Below are 22,104 nucleotides of genomic sequence, written 5' to 3' on the forward strand. Positions count from 1 at the left end.
TGACACGCACACACACGGGGAACCATCATAGACCATACAAAGGTGGTAACGGAATGGAAGTAACGAAAAAGGAAACCTTGGGATAGTTTTTTTCTACTATTAGGTTCAAAAGAGCTCACGATTCTGAATAGAAATAAGAACATAACAATTCTCAAATCTGAAAAAAGTACGAAGTATAATTTTAAATTAAATAGACCATAAACCGACTCGCGAAAAGGAAGCAAAAGCAACAGCCCGGACTAAGACTACTAAGAGCCGCATCTCAGCTCAAACCAATGATTGGAAACGCTGTTCTAGAGAAACAAAATATATAGAGTTAGACCAAACTAAGTTGGCAGCGATTTTAATAGCATAGACTGTGCAAGTGTTATTTTGAAAGCCAATCTTCCATGAAATTAGGACTTTTAGTATAACACTAGGTAGTAACAACACTAGTACTCTAGGTAGGTAGGTACCTACTCAAAATAACGATAAGAACAAAAATAATCTATAAACTCAAGCACTGATAGTGCAAACACTGGTAATCAAATTTGAGTTTGAATTAATTGTCTCGCACAAATTTGGCTTGACATAAACACCTGGTAAATATCATAACATAAATAACATAATATTAACATTATATTAATTCAATTCAATTCAAATATACTTTATTCATGTAGGCCTAGCAACAAGCACTTATGAATAGTAAGACAGTATTACATATAATTATCTTAATCTAATTATCAGAGCAATTTATTGATGTTGTAAATATTATTCCATATATAATACTAATGAATATAATTCATAGATCAAATTTAATACTAAAACCTTCACAAAATACAGTCATTAAAAAAAAAAATGTATAAAAAATACTAGTCTAGATTGTTTCTAGAATAAATTCTAAATGTCAAACAAATATAATAAAAACAACAAAGGAAATACATGCATTGGAATATCCATTTCATCATCATTATTCAAATATAATAAATAATTAATCATTTCGAATCACAATTAATCCCACGTTGTTTTATCATTCATGTAGTCTTGTGTGGTATAATAAGCTTTAGAAATAAGTTTACGCTTTATATGATTCTTAAATTTATTAATTGGTAACTCAGTAATATGGTTTGGAAGTTTATTATAAAATCTCACACAATTACCCATGAATGATTTTTTAATTTTATGGAGCCGAGTGAAGGGCACGGCGAGCTTATGTTTATTTCTAGTATTAATATTATGAATGTCACAATTTTTCTTAAAATCGGCAATATTTTTATGCACATACAGAATATTCTCATAAATGTATTGACAGTGCACTGTCATGATGTCAATTTCCTTAAATTTATCTCTCAGTGAGTCTCTATGGTTCATTTTATATATTGCTCGAATAGCCCTCTTCTGCAGAACAAAAATGGTATTTATCTCTGAAGCACCACCCCACAGTAAAATACCATATGACATAATGCTATGGAAGTAACTAAAATATACTAATCGAGCTGTTTTGACATCAGTTAACTGACGGATTTTGCTTACTGCAAAAGCTGCAGAACTCAGTCTATTCGAAAGAGTAGCAATATGGGGACCCCACTGGAGTTTAGAATCTAAAGTTATACCAAGAAAAACTGTACTATCAACTAATTCCAATTCCTCATCCTTCACAATGACACTTGTTTGTACATGCCTTACATTACTAGTGACAAACTTAATACATTTAGTCTTATTCTCATTTAACAATAAATTATTAACATTGAACCAATTTACTACTTTTGAAATAGCATCGTTTACATCATTGTAAGCTTGTTGCTGTCGTTTGACTTTGAAAATAAGTGAAGTGTCGTCTGCAAACAATACTATATCATGGTGGGTCTTTACAAGGAATGGCAAGTCATTTATGTAGATAAGGAACAGGAAAGGTCCCAATATTGACCCCTGTGGTACACCCATAGAGACCAATGACCCCGGTGATCGCTGTCCATTCACATCGACCCTTTGTATTCTACCATTTAAGTAGGACTTAAGTAAATCCAGTGCCGCTCCTCTAACTCCATAATAGTGTAGTTTCCTGATTAATGTTTCATGACAAACGCAGTCGAAGGCCTTAGACAAATCACAGAAGATACCTATAGCATCTCGTGACTCCTCCCAGGCATCGAAGATATGCTTAATTAGCTCAACACCAGCATCGGTTGTCGAGCGACCCCGTGTAAAACCAAACTGCTTATTATGCATTAAATTATTGACGTTAAAATGTCGTACTAATTGAGAAAGAATTAATTTTTCTAAAATCTTACTGAACGTTGGTAGCACAGATATCGGTCTAAAGTTAGTGGGGTCAGAGTTGCTACCCGATTTAAATAAAGGAGTTATTTTACTATGTTTCATTAAATCAGGAAACTCGCCGCAATCAACACTGTTGTTAAATATAATTACTAAGTCAGGCGCTATAATTTCTACTAAGGATTTGACAGCATGGACAGAGACTCCCCAGAGGTCATTCGTTTTTTTGACATTAACCGAATTAAACGCCTTTATTACATCGGAGGTACAAACACGTTCAAAATGAAAATCTCCACAACACTCTGGAGCGTTATCTTTTAATAGAGTAACAGCAGATGAGGGTGATGAATTTAAATCCTTAGTTGTGAAAACTGGTACGTCAGTGAAAAAAAATTCAAATTCTGTAGCTACTTCTAAATTGGAATCTATAATTTTGTTATCAATATTTAGTTTAAAATCATTCACTCTGTGTTTCGAGCGACCAGTCTCCACATTGATTACTTTCCAGGTTGCTTTAATAATGTTGGTACTATTTTTTATTCTTTGACTTAGATAATTTCGCTTAGCTATATGACAATCTATTTTAAACTTTTTCGAATATTGCTTGACATGTTCTTTAAATTCATCACTCGTGTTAAACCGCCGTTCCTCATACAAGGCATACAGTGCACGTCTTCGTTGATGTAAGTCCGCAGTAGCCCACTCACTAAAAACTGATGCACCACTAACTACGACCGATTTTGAAGTAAATATCGCATTATAATGATCCATAAAAGTGTGAAAGAATGAATTATACATACTATTTGGACCCATATCGGAAGACAAAAAGGGTAGCGCCTGAACTAGACTTTGCTTCATTCTTTCTACGCGGTCCGAGGTTACTGGTACAAAAGTTATTTGTTTTCTCAAAGTATTTTTCCTTAATGTCTCAAATACCATTAATTGACCTAAGTGGTCTGATTCTAAATTACTGATAACTTTTTTAGTAATAGGAACAATATCAGTGAAAATATTATCTATACAGGTTGCACTAGTAGCAGTCACTCTAGTAGGCTCCATAAACATGTGGTTGAGATTACCAGATTTGAATAGATTCAACAATCTACAAGACATTGTTGAATTTTCCAAAATATTTACATTAAAGTCGCCGCATATAAATAATTTCTTACTAGAAGATGATATTTTAAGTAGCACAGAATCCATTACACTTTCAAATATTTCAAAATTACTTAATGGCGGCCTATACACACAGACAACAATAAATTGCTCCAATTCTACTGCACTTAGTTCTATAGTCCGTTCAACAGACATGGATACAATATCCTTACGTTCCTTAAATTTTAACTGATTATTTAATATAATTAACGACCCACCATGTATGGAACTAATTCTGGTGAACGAACTTCCCACCTGATGATTATTAAATTGAGGCATTAATTCATTATTTGTTAACCAATGTTCAGTAATACATAAAATATCAACATAAAAATCGTTCATAAAAAGTTCAATCTGTAAATCTTTTCCTCTAATACATTGAATGTTTTGATGCATCAGGTGGATATACTTTCCATGTTGACAGTATTTTTCATTATATTTATTTAAAACTAAATTGCCAGAGACAGAATCTTTTGTCTTAACAGCTAGTTTAAATCATTGGTTATGACTGGAACCAATTCCAAGCTCATACTGGGCTGCTCAATAGGAGCAGAGTTGTCTGCCAAATTCTTGGCAGAAATGTCAAGTAAATAGGATAGCGATAAAGCTATTTGTCTCTTGTAATAATTTGAAAGGTAACACTTACCTTTAGTCAAAAACACCATAGGCATATGGTATTTACTAACAAATTTGTTAGTGTCAATTATGATAAACTTACTACTATATGTACAAAGATTATATAGAGATATATTCAACTTATGTCTAATGTTATTTTCTGCCTCTGACATTTTATCAATTATTGTATCGATTCACGTATTAATTTTACTAATAAGTTTTGGTTTCTTTGTTCAGTATATAATATAATAAGTATTAATATTTAAAAATATTAGTGGTAACACGTTGTAAAAAAAAGAAAAAAAAAACCTAGTGCTAACCACCAATTTTCTGTTAACCTGTTGCTACCGGTGGGAACCTATAATTGGTTCTTTGTTATTTATATATATAACTATTGTGCAATTTATGGCTGTTGGTTCTCCGAACAATAAATAAATAGATAAATATAAGTCCCTATCTATCTATTGGCATCTTCGATCTTGAAGTAAATTAAAATAAAATTAATATGGTTAAGAGGATATCGAATATTGTGAATTTACCTTAGATGATTGTCACACAATAAGGTATAGATATATAGCTCCATATAATGTAAAATAGACGAAATTGGTCGGTAGTTTGAAAACTTAACAATCAAAGGGTGTGTAACTCAACAACTTGAGGTAAACAAAAACAGTACCTAATGGTAACTATGGCACTTCAAAGTTTGAACTCAAAAGACATTTAAGTATCGTTATGAAGACATGTTCATTGTTATTGTTATCAATTTTTATTGATCATTCATCAAATAACTACAAGAGCCCTCTGCGACCCAAAATAACCTCGTAAGTCCCCGCATTCTTGTACAGCGAACAGTACCCCTAGTGTAAATTTAGTCGATAGCGAAATGTGACGTACGCGTTTGCGTTAAGTCTCATTTTGTATGGGTTTTTGAACAGCGCGCCAAGCGGGACGTTTTGGAAAGTCAAAAATCTCATACAAAATGACACTTAACGCAAACGCGTACGTCACGTTTCGCTGTCGAAAATATTTACACTAGGGGTACAGAATAAGTACGAGTAATATGTAGTATTATCATAAAACAGTGAGCCGCGAAATTGCTTGGAGATGTTATAAATGAATTCATTGATAAAGTCGCCATGCACTTTTGTGGCTGATAGAGTAATGATTCAATTCGAATGTTTTTAATTATTTGTTTTAGGATATTTTTATTTTATTTTAAGGTTTATAAATTACTTAAGTAACTCAGTTACATAATTTTGTTATTTTTTCTTGTATTATTAGTGTTTTTATTCGTTCGAATGTTGAACTTTTATAGAAATAAAATAAAGTTCCAAATCCAAAATTGCCCTGGATCTTTCGAATATGAAGCTTACCTCTTATCCCATAAAAAAATGAAATAGGCACACCTTTGATTTTATATTTACTACAAACAATTCACAGTCAGAAATAAACACAGTCACTTTTCGGAAAAAGTACCAATCACATTGTTTTCACTCAACTAGAATGCTTGTTTACTCGACTAATCACTTGCCACTTGTAAGTGCGACCTGTCCGAAGTTTGGGATCCGACTGCAAAGTGTTGTGACTCATTGAGTATAGATGGGATTGGTGCAGGTGAGGGGCGGAAGCGGGCTATCCCTACCATTTAAAACACTATCGAAACGGGATCAAGGATCAATTTTATCGTTTTTATTAAAAAGGAGGATAATAATCACATAGCCGAAGAGTGGTGTTTTTGATTTAAGTATAACAATAATGGGCCCATTATGAAATAATTTGTAATACAAACGAAAATAACAGAATGAGACGAAATTTCTGTTTTGTCCTATGGTTGACTGGTAGAGAATACTTTCAGGCATTACGGCCGCCATTTATACTTATTGTTACTGTGCTATAAATTTTAAATAAATAAATAAAATTCCTTGGTAATAAAATAAGTTAAAAAGAGGCTAACATTGCTTGTAGTTTTATAAAAAAAAACTTTATTAATCAGTAAGTCGGGCGTGCCAGTATTTAACCAAAGGATATTTAGGCAACAATGATAAACGACCTATCTAAAAACACGTTTGCAATCCGCTCATAACTTATAACTTTTCTATAGTTATAAAGATACTACGCCAATGATTGCCACACTAATAATGAGTAGTATTGGGAATTCCCTTTTGAAATTCACGATTCATTATACTTGCCGCAAAACTGGCGACTGAGATCATAATGCTGTCTCCTTTACCCTTGTTAAGACCAACCAAGAGTGAAAGCGATGGCATTATGACCTGACTCGCCACCTTAGTCTTGCGGTGACAATTTTTTGTTAGTGATGGACTATTATAAATATATAATTAATTACATTATCTACATTAATTATATGTGAACATAGATATTTTGTTTTTATTTCAATATAAAACGTGGCACACCTACGTTTCGCACGTGGTATAATTATTAAATGATAAAATACATTTTGCTATTGTAGAGGTGGCAGGTGTCATGAAGAATGTCGTGTTAATCTATTGGAACGTTAGTTAAGCAAATACTATTTTCTATAATCATAATAAAATGTCTTAAAACTATATAAAACATGCTCCTTTTTATCGTTAGTCGGTAAAACTAAATGCCACAAGAAGGCAACAATTATGGCGGACGGATTATCTCTTATCGGATATATGGAGGACTGTTCTATATTTATACATTTCTAGACAATGATGAAACATTACGTTTATCGTATTATAATCACCTTATTATTTCTTGGTTTATCACCATTTCCTTAATTCATTGTTTTGAAAAAGGTTGTTTAAGTATTATCCAAAATTGTATGAAAGATATCGCACGTTCGCTTGTTGTTTGTTTCTGTTTTTAACTTGTCTTTTGTATTTTCTTTTAATTTTAGTTTTGCCTAGTGGATAGTGACCCTGCCTACGAAGCCGATGGTCCCGGGTTCAAATCCTGGTAAGGGCATTCATTCGTGTGATGAGCATGGATATTTGTTCCTGAGTCATGGGTGAGTCATTATATATATCGTTGTCTAAGTACCCTCAACACAAGCCTTATTGAGCTTACTGTGGGACTTAGTCAATTTGTGTATTAATGTCCTATAATATTTATTTATTTATAACATTTCTATTGTAGGTATAAGGTATAAGGGGGTTATGCGTAGGACTTAGAAATAAGTTTCGAAAATCTGCTCAGAATGAAACAAGTACAATATATGTACATAGAATTCTCGTGGTTTACTTACCTATTTACTTTCATTGAATACAAGTCGTTTAAAAAATTCAAAGTAAATTGTATATTCAATGTCAAGAAATAACATAGGTTTGCGAATATAATATACCAATTCATATATCGAAAAGCTGTTTTTCTTATTTCTTATTTCGTTTATTGCAGAACCATGGTTACATTAAGGCCATTAAGGTGTTAACATGTATTGAGTGCATGCATGGTTACCCTGTCAGGGCATAGCAACATTATTGATATTCTAAAACTACTTAGTTACTAAAATAAATACATATTCAAACACAAAATAGCATTTACGTAATACTAGGAAATTCTTACAATTAAAATAAAGCAATAATACTATAATTATTAAAATATTAGTTCTAGTCACAAATCCAGATTCAAGTAATAATGAGAAATAACCATAATACATACATTAAATTGAAGTTCATTAATAATTAAATTCATAAAACATAGACATCATTCATAGAAGGTTCATGAGTACTAGCTAAGTTATTTACATTTTATTATAGTTTATTTAAAGTAGGTAAGTTACACATTTATTCATAAACATACAGGCGTAATTTCCAGGTCAAATCATAAATTCGTGTCTGTCATAAACTCTTCGACTGAGTAGTAGGCTTTCGAGGTTAAGAAGCTCTTTAGTCTATTCTTGTAAATGATAAATTTGGTTTCGTTCTTTATATCGATTGGGAGCTTATTATATATTTGTATACACCTATAGTATGGCCCGACCTTATACATATTTATCCTATGAGGCGGGAGGACTAAGATATTACGGCGGCGCTCACTTCTTGTAAATTCGAACATCTCGATGTGTTTTCTGACAAATAGTCCGATCTCAAGGATGTATATGCATGGTAAGGTTAACATATTATTTTTAATGAAATATTTTTTGCAACTATCAGGCTCACGGGTGTTAACAATGACACGAAGGCATTTTTTTTGTAAAACAAATAAATCGTCAATATCCGTGCTATCGCCCCACAATATAATTCCATAACGCAGCCAGGCGTACGCATATGCGTAATATACAGATCGTGCGCATTCACTTTGAGTATTTCTTTTAAGTATCCCTAAGGCGTATTTGAATCGAGATAGTTTTTTACTCGTTTCCTCTATATGTTTTTTCCAATTTAGGTGCGTATCGATAAATACGCCTAATAAGTTAAACTCACTGACTTCTTCTATACCTGTTTCCGATGACAAAGCTGATAGGTCAAGAGGATCTTTTTGGTATGGCCGAAATTGAATTAATTTTGTTTTAGTGGTATTTAATTCTAAGGAATGGTCTCGTAGCCAGTTGTCTACTATGCTGAGTGTTTCTTTAATGTCACTGCTTATGTCGTGGTTGTTGGGGCATTTAAACAATATTGATACATCGTCCGCAAATAGTACACACGACTGTTTCATAACCTTGGGCAAGTCATTAACGTATATTAAAAATAGGATACAGCCTAAAACACTTCCTTGAGGTATTGACGAGTTTATTTTCATTGTGTCTGATTGCACATGTCTAAGTTCAGCAGTTGTTTCGTTGTAGTGCTGTATTTGTACACACTGCATTCGGTTTTGTAGATAAGATTTTAGCCAACTATGCGCTTCATTTCGAATGCCTACTCCGTACAATTTTTTCAAAAGAATTGTATGTGAAACTTTTTCGTATGCTTTAGTCATATCTAAAAGCAGACCAATGCCATAGTGTTTATCCCTTAAATAATTTAGAACCTCATTTATATACTTATACACCGCGAGGGTAGTGGAGTGGTTTCTACGGAACCCGTTTTGATTGTAGTCTAAGATATGGAATTTCTCTAAAAAGTTGTACATTCGGTTTGCCATAGCCTTTTCAAACAATTTTGATATAATTGGGAGGAGAGCGATCGGCCTATATTGGCTTAGGGTTCCCGGGTCGCCTTTTTTTTTTAAGTATCGGTTTTATAATGGCAATTTTAAGTTTGTCTGGGAAAATGCATTGTACAAAAGATTGGTTAATTAAATAAGTTAAAATCGGTGTTAGCTCTCTGTTGCAATGTTTGATTAAAATTGTTGGTATCTCGTCAATCCCGGCACTAAATTTGTTCGGTAGTTTTTTTATTAAGTTGTTGATTTCTCTTTCGGTAACGGGAGTAAGAAAAATTGAGTTTACGGGTGGTTGGATAACAGGCCGGCCGGCCGGCGGACTAGCCTGAGCCGACGATGACTCACCAACGGTAGCAAAGTACTTATTAAATATATTTGCCACAGTATACGGGCAGTTGATTCCCGTGTTTTGATGCATTAGTGTTACATTTTTTGCGCGATTCGGTGGCTGTGTACGCGTTAGTTTATTTACTATGTTCCACATGCATTTGGTTTTGTTTTCTGATTTTTTTATCTGTCGCGTATAATTCAACTTTTTTGATGATAAGATGCTTTTCTTTAGTGTTTTACTATAATTATAATAGTAATTACGTAAGCTGGGTGCATCGGGGAAATGGTTGACGAGTGCACGTAATATGCGTTTGTGCTTGCACGATAGTTTTAATCCTTTAGTAATCCAAGTGTTTTTATTTTTAATCGATACTTTTAGTGTTTTTAAAGGTATATAGGCATTTAAAAGCTTGTGCAGTTGATTATCAAAGCGGTTATAGTTTTCATTCGCATCATAAGTGTTAGTGATAATTTCATTCCAGTTTACTTCGGTAAGTGCTTGTTTAAAGTGTGTTATGTTTTTCTATAAGTAAATTCCCCATTAATTTCAAACATTTCCGATAAATCTTAAATGAAATAACTATACTGGTACACTACTATGACGAAAGCGCGTAAGTATAACTTTGAACACCATCAAATAATGGGAAGTTCCAAAGTAGGTGCAAACAGAATTGAAACTAACCACAGCAAAAATAGGTTACAAATTAGAATGAGCGATTGAACAAAATCGTCCCAGATCTGTTTTGGTAAAGTAACTGTCGATCATAGTGTTCATGGTTCATATAGATTGTGTCATTCACGATGACGCGAGCCTTGAATCGTATTGTCATGTCATTAAAGGTTAGATTTGACAAATCTGCGCGTCATCGTGGATGACACGAAGTATAGTTGCCCAACGGTAACTTTAGGCCGATTGCATACTAACGACAAGGCGATGTAATAAAACCTTCATAAAATTATTGCCTTTGATTTTAAGGGCAATAGGATATCCTGCAAGTATGGAAATGATGATATCCGGGGTTATTTTGCCAAGCTTTATAATGGTTGTGTCAGATAGGTGAGGATACAGATTCAGGCTAGATTAAAACTTAACTTTGTATGTCCCTTTAGGGACACGTAACCCTCCGTTCGGTGGTTCGGAGGTAATGAAAAACTCCGACCAAGTTTCGTCGTCAAAGTTGTCATTTTTTTATATCGATTTTTTTTTATCGGTGGTAGTCTGCGGTAAGCAGTTGCGTTATAAACATAATTATAAACTAAAGAACAGCATCGTTTTTAAGATGAGCAAATATGGCGAAATGATCTACAACTATGCTGAGTATGCGACCAGCCTAACCACTGATACACCGATCGGTATCGAACACAAGGGAGAGTATCGAAATGCTTCCAATACGGCGCGATGGCCTCTGCTATCCCCATGCCAGTTGCTTCATTCAATTTCAATCATTCATTGCATTCCTATGTTTCGTATGCACCATAGTACCTAATTTATTTAGCGCAGTTATTGACCTTTCGCCGTAGCTGAACAGTCACGTACTTCTTCTGGTGATGTTCTTGCTTCTTCTAAAAGTTTTTGAATTATCACTCAGTCATTGAGTGTGCTTGGTGATGTGCATGATATGATGCGTAAACTTGACAATGGCCATACTGTCATGAGAAAGAAAAACTATGTTTAGGTAAGAGAGACACAGTATGATTGTGAAATACCCATCGCTTTCGATCACAAGAGCAAGAATCGAAACGCTGTCAATACGGCATGACGGCCGGCTGATGCCGACCGGCCATGTCGGTTGCTTCATTCAGTCATTCATTGCGTTCATGTAGTTTCTCTGTGGTAAATTAATAAAGTAATTTATTTATAGCAGTTTATATACGCAGTATTCGCCTTATCTGCTAAATAAATAAGTCTCGGGCTGATTGGGGCTGTTATGTTAGCAAACCTGCTTGGTGCAGCTACAGGAGCACAGGTTGGTGGTAAAAAAAAAACTAAGGCCTTTGCGCTCGTCTTTTGTTTTTTCTGGTGAATTATCTCATGGATTTTTTTATTTTATATTTGAAAACAACTCCGATTTGTTTTATTCAATGTGACACGATGCTTTAATTTTTGTTAAAAGTTAATATTTATGTAGGCTACCTCCAGGTAAAATTTGTATACTTAATTATATACATAGTATCATGTTTCTACTTCTGTTTAAGTAAACCTAATACAAGTCTTATCTTATTTGTACGTCACTAGTCTTTCTTACAAAATGAGGATTGGATTAGGTTCCGAACGGAAATTAAAGTACACACGATTGTTGCAGCCCTTACTTCTTCACTTACAAGGAAGGGTACCCAACTGTCCGACTCCGATTTGATTCATTTTGATATATAGAGTAGACTAAAATAACGGACACGTATTTTTTTTTAGCTGCCCAAACTCAACCTATTGGGAGAAATTGTCCTCCAAAGTACTAAAAAATTACTAAATCTTCTAACTCCTATAGAAAGTGATGCTCAAGCAACTTGCTAGTTAATGGCTGGTTTGAGTATATGTTTGAAAGCAGCAAAAAATAATGAGCACGTGCTTTGTTATATCGGCTAAAACTCATTTTTTCCTAAAAAAATCGACATTCGAAGTTTTATAATATCTTATCACTATACTTAGTATACTTACACATAAAGACGGGTGTTTTTTATCAAAATGAATCAAATCGGAGTCGGACAGTTGGCTACCCTTCCTTGTTAGTCTTGAGACGCACGACTGCCGCTGCTTATTAAACTCTATTTGATGCTGAAGTTTTTATCTGTAGGTACCTTGGTGAGCGCACCTCGTCGGACATACAAATATATCCTAACTATCCGAAGCCACAATCGTTCGATTCTGAGTTACCCGAAGATCTACGGACGTTAAGGCCAGTGACGATCTTTTAACACACGGATCACGTCCTGACGGATTTCAGTTTAATTTATTGTACATATTTTTATTATGAAATTGTGTTTACTATAACAACCTAGTTTTCATTTACCGCGCTGGTTAGCCGGCTAAAAGCATAGCATACTGTCGATGTATTACTTAAATCCTCCAATTTGACAATATGTACAAAAGAGAGAGAACGTGCAACGCGTGAAAAAGAAAAGCAAGACTATTGACTTATTGCCAAAAAATATTGGTTTTGTTAGACAGTGGAACTTCTAAGCGTAAATACTATATATATAGGTACTATTTTCTATAAAATTACTATGCGGAGTATGAGATCGTCGTAACGACTAATACACCGATTGCTTTCGGTCACAAGGGCGCGTATCGAAACGCTTTCAATACGAATACGCCGCGACGGCCTCTGCTCTCCCCATACCGGTTGCTTCATTCAATCATTCATTGCGTTCATGAATCTCTCTGATGTTCGGTGTTGTACAATACAGCAGCGTACAGCACAGCATGCAGCACACGTGCAGTATACGTGGAGAACAGCATGACTAATAAACTACAGCTATTGAATATCAGTTTTGTTAGTGGAACTTTGAGAACGAAGCAATCCGGAGGTCGCGGGTTGAAGTTGAAACCCCGGTTCGTAGGTTCATACCAATTATTTGATATTTACCAGTCGCTTTTCGGTGAAGGAAAACATCGTGAGGAAACTGAACTAATCCCAATAAGGCCTAGTTTACCCTCTGGATTGGGAGGTCAGATGGCAGTCGCTTTCGTAACAACTAGTCCCTACGCCAAATCTTGGGATTAGTTGTCAAACGGACCCCAGGTTCCCATGAGCCGTGGCAAAATGCCGGGACAACGCGAGGAAGAAGGAGGAGAACTTTGAGAACGAAGTACTATTTCTTACTAGTACTATTAGGTACTTTCGCTCCAGTTTGCAAGCGGGACATCTCTAGGTATAATAAACTTAATATGCATATCGTCGGTTGTAATATGAATTGATGTAACCGCCAAAATGTCGAAAATGAGTTATATATGTAGTTCGACTGCAAATTTCAATCCGGATCGATTGGTGTTGTTAAAATGTTGATATCTTAAAAAAAATGTCGAGTACGTTAACCGCAACTTAACGTTTTTTTTCAATTCACATGACTTTTTTTAAGTTATGGGCCGTTTTTGTAAAATCTCATGTTATTTGGTTAACGTAAAGATCAAATTGTAATTGCGCATTAATGTACTGAGCAACGTTGAAAAAATATCATTGATGTAAGTCTCATTTATTACAAAATGACTCTTACCTTACTCAATGATTTTCCACAATATTACTTATTGTCGGTTACGCTAATAGTAATGTCTACAAAAGTATAGAATGGCTTTTAAATCAACACAATATTCCCTCGGTTTTTTATGAATACACCTGAAAATATTAACCTGAATCACATTGGATTTCGTCTATTTAACCAATTGTAAGTTATCTTTAATATAAAAGTAAGAAAAGTTAGCACATTGTTGTCAAAAATTTACTTATTGCAAATTAAAGCTATTTAAATAAAAATATTGTTTCTTACACTAAATTTCACGTATGTATTGTAATATTTATGTCGCTTACATTATCATTTCTGTGCTCAAGCCACAAGTTTTGGCGCTTACATTACATTTGCTTGACGGTTTAGGACGAATCGGGTGTTTACATTAAGACGCTCGTTAATAGTTTCTAGGCTATCTCTTTTCTTTTCACTTGTTATGCGTTAGCTAAGAGCGAGACAATCATACATTTCATGGTAAGCAACAAGTATCACCGTATGCGTTTGTTTATGATTTGTTATTGTGATCAATGGTCGGTTTGTTCTAGCAACTCGTGATAAAGACATGTGTGTTGTGATTTATTTATGCTAAAATAAAAATGAATAAGTTAAGTGCATTAATATCGCGTAAAGAACAGTTACTAAAACAGCGTGAAGCCTTGCAAAGGTAAGTACTATGTCATTTATGCTCTTATTTTATGTACAATCACCTAAAAGGGAGTCGTAGGCGTATTATACTAATTATTGTCGTTATTAACTAAAGTAAATAGTACAACAAGATTATTTCTAGTATAAATAATAAGAGACGAGAGTTGTGTCCCTGCCATAAAAGTATAAACATAAACAATATTTTCTTTACTCGACTACCTACGTAAATAATAGCGTAAATACTGAGGTTAGGTACTTAAACTGTATAAAACGATTGTACCGCTCCTATTTTAACTTTCTAATACTGATTATCGTGCGACTTACACCTTAATTTACAAGAAAACGTGTTTAAACGTTTTCATTACAATCTAGATTATAGAAGTAAATCCTATAAATCTTCGCTTACAATAATAGTTTTGCAATCACAAGATATGCTTTGTAAGATACTTTAACTTTTGAGCTTGTATTCGGAAACATTTGTCGCTTACATCATCCATAAACGAGATAATTGCATAAATTTTGCGGTTACATTACTTAGTTGCATTAAATATACATGTAAAATTGTCTTTACATTAAGGTTCTTTAGTGGAAATTTCACCAGAATCCTCTCTTTTCAAGTCATAGTCCCTTAAAAAAAGATAAAAAAGCTGTTTCTTTTATATTATATTGCGCTTTGCGCTAGTTACTATTGTGGCTAATAATTATTGTTTTGTTTTTATATGAGTTAATTTCGTTTTCAGGAGACAACAGATAGATTTCAAAGATGGCAGTAATAGTGATATTGTCGAGGAGAGCGACACTGAGATGTTCCCAAAAATTTCCACAAGCAACGATTCAATAAATACGTCGACTATTTGCTTGCCTTTAGACCATTCATTTTTTCGGCCATATAGTGGTGATGAGCTCAATCATGCTTCTACTAACAACATTAACCCCAACGCTTCACCAACAACTCCTTTGCAAGAAGATAAGGAAAATAGCATCTCGGAATTTTTTCAAGGCAGTGATAGTTCCACTAAAAATATGGACCTAACATCTAAACAATCATTTGTTGAGGCCGATGCTGAAAACAGTTTGGACATTTTCCAGAATTTGTCTTCAGAATATCATGATAGTAACATGAATGAGATTAACAATCACAAGATTACAAATGATTTGATTACTAACTTGCCCAATAATCATCAGTTACAACTTCCTATTATTCATGAAGAGTCTGCCAAAAATCACACTAATGATCCGACTTCTTGCACGATAAATAATGTAAAATTTTACACAGAAAACACTACACAGGGCCCAAAAAAGAACAAAATAAATATCATCTCTGATGTAGTTATAAAAGCTGGGGGTATTTGAATCCGGATTTATAAATGGTTTAGAAAACCAACATGACAACGAAGACCATGAAATACCTTGCCCTACTAATGAGCTACACACTAACTATGGTAAGACCTATGTGTAAATTATTAAACATTTATAAATTTTTATACGCATTAATGAACGATATTTTATACAGCAATGCTTTTATTATTTTCCAGATTCAGGGCCATGCAGTTCTAAGCAGGGTAGTGTTAACAGTTTATTCAATGATAAGAAAAGAGATAGTTCTACATCTCAGGTTATAACTGGACGAAAAAGGCGTAATGCGACACAATTCGAAAAAGCGTATTTTGATTTTAAATTAGAAGAAGATTTGGGGGATTTCTCCTCTGGCAGCTCAGACTTTTGGTCACCTTAAGACACTGACAACGAAAGCTTATCGGGAAATAAGAAGGCGAAGAAAAGGGTAAAACGAATAAATAACGAAAATGAAAACCATGTACCAACTAAGAAAATTAAATTAATCAATAAAACTAAAACACGGAAACTTGCAAAAGAGAAGGGAATGAATTATGAAACAGCAACAGGAAAGATGAAAGAAGCTAGAAAACTAAAAATAAATCCATGCGTAGAGACCATTACATTAATGAAGGTGAGGGCCGAAGACAAGTATGTCAACAGTTCCTAAGAAGCACATTGGATATATCCCAAACTTATTTGCTTTATAATCTAGCAAACTCTAATGAGGGTATTTCACAAAAAGATAAACGAACTCGCCATGCTGATCCGAAATACGACGAAAACACCTACAATGATGCCAAAAACTATATTGAAGATCTACCGGTGTTACCATCACATTATAACCGACCTCAATCAACAAGGCTCTATATACCGCAGGACTTTAAAACAGTAACAAACCTGTACCGCCTGTATGTGAAGTATTGTGAAGACAAAGCAATCACACATCTTAGTGACCGACTTTTCAGGAATCTTTTTTCTGAGTACAACTTAACCTTCCACGTACCGAAAAAAGACAAATGCAAGCTGTGCGTTAAATATGAAAATAATACGAACGTATTAAATAAAAAGGAGACCAACGAATATCAAAAACATCTCGAAGAGAAAAATGCATCCTACAAACGAGCTGAAGAACATCGAAATATGTTATGTATTGATAATTCGACGGTGATGGCTAGTTTCGATCTACAGAAAGTTCTGAATACCCTATATAGAAAAGACAGTAGAAAAGGCTAAAAAGAGACAAGAAGAAGAAAAATTAGGAAAAAGAGTGAAAAAAAATACGAAAAAGTAGAATAAACTACGTGTTTTCTTATGTTAGTTTCGTAAAATATTATAATTGTATGTGCCAACTTAATCAAAAAGTGATTGTTTTAGTAATTAAACTATACTTTGTGTTTAAAAGTAAGAAACAGAAGTAAAAATAAGGAGTTTATTTTTGTTTATTAAATAATTGTGATTTATTATACACTTGGTTACTCGATGATAAGTGTTATCTAATAGGTAATTAAAGTAATTATGTTTAAATTTTTGAGTAAATTTAGTGTTTTTCTAAAAACCTTTTTTATAATTAAACGTGTTTCTGATTATAATTAAAACATGTTGTACCTTTTAATCTGTTTTTTTTAATTACTTACTACCTTGCCTCTGTTTATCTTAAATCAATGGGTTAATTTAATATTTAACCTTAATAAAAGTGAATAAGTGTGAAAATGCATTAAGATTGTTTAAAACGTAAGTCCACTTTTCTAAAACTGTGCGCCTTACTTTAATATATCTTAGATATTTTGTGACATACATTAAACTGCCAACTGTTTTTCAAATTATATCCGTACATCAACTAGCGTAACTACATATTTTTGCAAAAAAATTGATGTAACCGCCAGGCTATTTTCGAAACTATAATAGCTATCTTATTTTGAACCAGTTCATCTAAAAGATCTCACAAAAATAGGATAATGGTGAAAAACATACCGAAATTGGACAAATAAATAAAAAGTTATAACACTCTATCTGATTTGTAAAACAGTTTTTCGCTTCTCCTGTAAAATCGTCATTTGGCGGTTACAGCAATTCATATTACAATCGACGATATAGTGCTGGCACGCTCATACATCGGAGCGACAACATGCGAATTCGAATCAGTGTGATCGCGTAACGATTGATACGTCAGCGGCCGACCGTAAGATCAGGCAGATCGTTAAATTCCTAGACATATCATGAAACGTGAAAATCTTTTCCTCGTTCCCTGAGTTGACGGAGCTTCGCCGGGGTTCCTATTACCGGGAAGTTGGCCCTTCGGGCATCTGGAACAACCGTGTCCTACCTATCTAATAGTTTAATGTGGCTACCGTCAAAATATTACACAGGAACATTACGATCTGCCTGATGTTACGATCGGCCGCCGACAGATACACCGATCGCGATCGAACACAAGGCGAGTATATGAGATGCCTATGTCGGTTTCTTCATTCAGTCATTGCGTGCATGTAACGTGCACACTGTTGTCTTATCATTCGTGTACCTTATTGCCAAGGCATACGGTCTATTGATGGTCAGGAGTGTTTCTGTTAGTACAAGGTAATTTTTATTTTATTTAGCGCAGTCATTGACCCTTCGTGCTAGTCAAACTAATGGTGTATCACTTTGTTCCTAGGCTGTTTTTGGGTCTTAATTCCTACAACCTCTCTACACCCACTACATTCGTTTGGTGGTCCGGAGTCCATGGGCGACGGTATTCGCTTACCATCAGGCGGTTTGTCTGCTCGATTGCCTCCTACCATTAAAAAGTACTTTTTTCAAATTTGCCTCAAAAGTATACCGACAGGGATTTATTTACCCTTTATCCATAAAATTATATTGCCTACTCTAATTTATGACCAGATTGAAGTACATACGGCGATCTTGATATTAACGACACGATACAAGCCAAGCGTAATATTATGAAAGAAAATTATCCGCCGCAATAATCTCACCTAAATAATTCAAAAACCATTTGCTTTGAATGTTAGGCCGTCTAATATAACATGACCTCCCCGATCGGTAAAAAGCTTTAACATTTTTGAGAATTTACTTATATTGGATAATCTTAGTCGGTTTGATTGGTCAACGTTGCGAATATCAACCCTACCAGAAATACCCATATCGGTTACGTCCAGCAACATAATATATACTCTATCTACACGCAACAAGGTGAAAATTAAAATAAAAGCCATAGGTCATTTAATACTTTTAATAATCACAGCCCGCCAATCGATCCAGCTGCAGAACAGCCTATAAATCCCAAATAATCTAATACAAAGTATACTTTATCCAGACGTATCAAGGTTTAAATTGCAATGATTTCGACAGGTCGTTTAATGTTCAATACACCTCTGGCAATGATCTTTATTGAGGACACGGTTTCACCTTGACTTTGCGCGGATTTCGTTTCCTACGGAAATGACAAAGCAGCGGTGATGACAAACCATTTTTTGTCGCGATTATTGTACGGAGATTGTGATAGCTCTCAGATAAAATTGCATATAATTGAACATTTGACTGAGTGTCAGCGAAGGGGTTTAAACTTGGAAAAAAATAAATGGTTTCATATGTCCGGATTTCATCTGCAGGTTGCACTTCTTAACCGAGAGTAGGTTCGGTAGATATATAATAAGACTGAGGAGATAGTGCAGTAATGATACGGTGATACACGCTTGTATCGAGAAATAAACATTAAATATTAGGTTAACAAGTCTCCATTTTGCCCATATGTTACACACTTATCCTTCCACTTAGCCGTAGGGGACTTGACTGACAGACTGACTAACGAAAATCCCTAGTAGCTGTTTAATAGTAGTATCTATATTTTTAGGCATAATTCTCTAGTTTTTAATTCATTAACTGGTTGCCCAAGATACAGGCTATGCCTAGTTCGGGGACCCCCCCCCCCCCCCCCCCCGTTCAAACGGTTTATTATAAAAGTATCGCTGTATGCACGCAACCTGAACTTAGTGTATATTCCCCACTGTTGAGCCCATGCTTGTGTGTGTAATAATAAATTAATTTTTCATTTTTTTTCATATAATTTCTCAGTCATATCGGTTTTTGTAAAATGTTCAAAATGATGGAAATTGTCATAAAGCAAACCTACGTATGTGTTTATCTAAATACGTATGTATATCGTCGTCTAGTAGTACCCATAGTACAAGCTTTGCTTATTTTAGGGCTAGGTCGATTTGTGTAACCGTGTCCCCAAATATTTATTTATTTTATTTTATTTACCTACTATTAGCTATAACTGCGAATTTCGAAAATCAGGCGTCTCTGACGCTTTTTTATTTTCATAATATGAGAGCGACATAAATCGATATTTTAAATTTCGTGGGGTCTAGACTACAGAAAAAGCGGAAAAACATCAAGAAAAAGGTATTCTACTAAAGACAATGACCCTCGACATCGAGGATGAAAAACCCTTTTTGTTTTTAAATGCGTTTGGTTAAAAAAAATGTTTACTTGTGCACCAACAATAACCCTACAATGAAGGCAAGACTTTTATTGCCCCGTTCATTCCCAGCCTTGCACCGCATATTAAAGTTTTACCTCAAACTACATTAAAATAATATATCTCGACGCGTACTGACATATCCATTAATCTATTTACATATGCACTTTTTGCATTTGATTAAGTCCTTAGTACTTATTATGCGTTTAAATTTAAATCATATCTCAACGGAATAGAGTTTATAAATCCTTCTTATATACTGGTATATATTTCTCATTTGTTTTTATAAGTGAATATCTTATCCACTTATGGTAACATTGGAATTCTAAGCAAGATCTTTATTTCAATAAGTTAAAAGTTAAATTATAGGTAAAAAACTTAAGTAAGTCACCTGTTGTATGTAGTTGTGACGTGTTCGAATAGACATTTGTTTTGTTTGTGTGTGTCTTTTAAACATGTATTGTCTATTCGAACACGCCACAACTACATACAACAGGTGACTTACTTAAGTGTTTTACCTATACAGTGATTAACGTGTTGCACCTAGTTGCTGTCGCTTTTGCGTAATTATTTCAATCTTGTTAACTTATCATTGTCATCAGAAGTTGTCTTATAAAGTCAAGGTATTAAATATCGACACGTACAATGTGCCAAAAATATGTATACACGACCTTATTGCCCATATATTAAGGTAGTGTGTACATATTTATGGCACTGTGTCCGTATCGATCGTATACCTTGACTGTACCTACCCATACATTTGAATACGATTAATTACGGTATTACAGAAAACCATCACGTGGTATTACAAAATACTCGGCCCTTTTTTCGTAATTATTAATTGAATAGGTTTTATGCATAAACATACGGCTACCACCAGTTTGATACTGACATATTACTTACTTTCTATGCATCACGCTCGTACTCGCATATTAGTGCGAGCGAGATGTATAGAAAGTAAGTTACGCAGAAGTCATATGGCTACTGTTATTTAATTGAACTGAAAAACTAGGTCGTTGACCTGTTCTTCTTTGTTGTTATTAGATATCATAGAATATTCGGTAAAAATCGAAGAATTAAACAAATTGCACGACTCCAAACTTTATACCGAGGAGCTTCAACAGGTACACGCGTTGGTGGACTGACGCAGAAAAATGAGTTGTTTTAATACCTATATTTAATATGTTATTATTATTGTTTGTACCACTGAAACTCCAATATTTGCTGATCGGTAAGCCAACTCTCTAGGGAGTTATCGCTTTTTTTGTTAAATCACTAATCTATACAAACCACGTAGTGTAATTGAGTATTACTTTTAAAATACCGACGTTTACAATTTAATATTTTTGTTTATGTATCAAAGTATTTAATTTGATTAATTTAATAGCCGTTTAAAATATTTTTAACTAATTTTCAATCGTGGCTGAATGCCAGATAGGTCTGTGCCTTGGATGCCTAACCTGTCAAAAATGACAATATGGCGGACGAATATTTGATATGTCACCGTATTTAAGAATAAATTCGCTTAAAATTTAGTTTTTTCTTCGCAAGTGTGATGAAAAACATTGTGTGGAACTCCGGGGGTAAGGATATTAGAAACACGCGTCTTTAATTCCCACCCTCGCTTCCAAAATTTCACTTACCCCCCCTCGTTGCACAATGTTTATAGTCCACAAACTGTCTCAAAATAAAGTAGCCTAATATGATTCGAGAAATGGGCCCGTGGCCGCACCATTAAGCAATCACTAATAAACCAAAGGCCCAATTAAATGCCTTTGGTATCATATATGGTGTAACTACTAGACTAGGTTAATATGCGATACATATCGCCGCAGCGGTATACTTCTCATAAACGTAAATGGTTTACTTGTAGTTTATCTTAATTGGTTATTTACTGGTCTAGAAAAAAAAACTAATTTATATTCTGGCCTTGGTAGAGATTGATATATCTACATGGTATGAACACTATG

At 34.3% G+C, this 22,104-nt stretch overlaps 2 protein-coding genes across 4 annotated transcripts in view; one reads left to right on the top strand and one right to left on the bottom strand.

Moving 5' to 3' along the window:
• The window catches only part of LOC133516435 (uncharacterized), a 75,898-nt gene that overhangs the window by 28,874 nt on the left and 24,920 nt on the right, over positions 1-22,104 (bottom strand). The window contains exon 1 of one of the 2 annotated variants that reach the window (XM_061849371.1): positions 5,400-5,579. The exons of the other annotated variant lie outside the window; for it this stretch is intronic. The gene's annotated coding sequence lies outside the window, so the exon portion shown is untranslated. Of the gene's footprint in view, positions 1-5,399; positions 5,580-22,104 lie in introns of those variants that run through there. 2 annotated transcript variants of the gene reach the window in all.
• LOC133516436 (uncharacterized) lies at positions 14,249-16,040 on the top strand. 2 transcript variants are annotated; one of them, XR_009799224.1, is made up of 3 exons: positions 14,249-14,335; positions 15,057-15,758; positions 15,852-16,040. XR_009799224.1 is itself a non-coding variant. In XM_061849372.1 (2 exons), the coding sequence occupies exons 1-2, from the start codon at positions 14,268-14,270 to the stop codon at positions 15,667-15,669; spliced, it is 681 nt and encodes a 226-aa protein (XP_061705356.1). In that variant the 5' UTR covers positions 14,249-14,267; the 3' UTR covers positions 15,670-16,040. The 2 variants fall into 2 exon arrangements, 1 of the variants encoding a protein (XP_061705356.1); XM_061849372.1 differs by having other exon boundaries at positions 15,057-16,040.

Source organism: Cydia pomonella, chromosome 3 (assembly GCF_033807575.1).
Source record: "Cydia pomonella isolate Wapato2018A chromosome 3, ilCydPomo1, whole genome shotgun sequence".
Taxonomy (NCBI): domain Eukaryota; kingdom Metazoa; phylum Arthropoda; class Insecta; order Lepidoptera; family Tortricidae; genus Cydia; species Cydia pomonella.

Excerpts from the sequence above, each read along its gene's own strand:
- LOC133516436 (XM_061849372.1), top strand. The coding sequence starts at position 14,268 with ATGAATAAGTTAAGTGCATTAATATCGCGTAAAGAACAGTTACTAAAA. Across the intron at positions 14,336-15,056 it reads CAGCGTGAAGCCTTGCAAAG|GAGACAACAGATAGATTTCA; the intron begins GTAAGTACTATG and ends TTTCGTTTTCAG.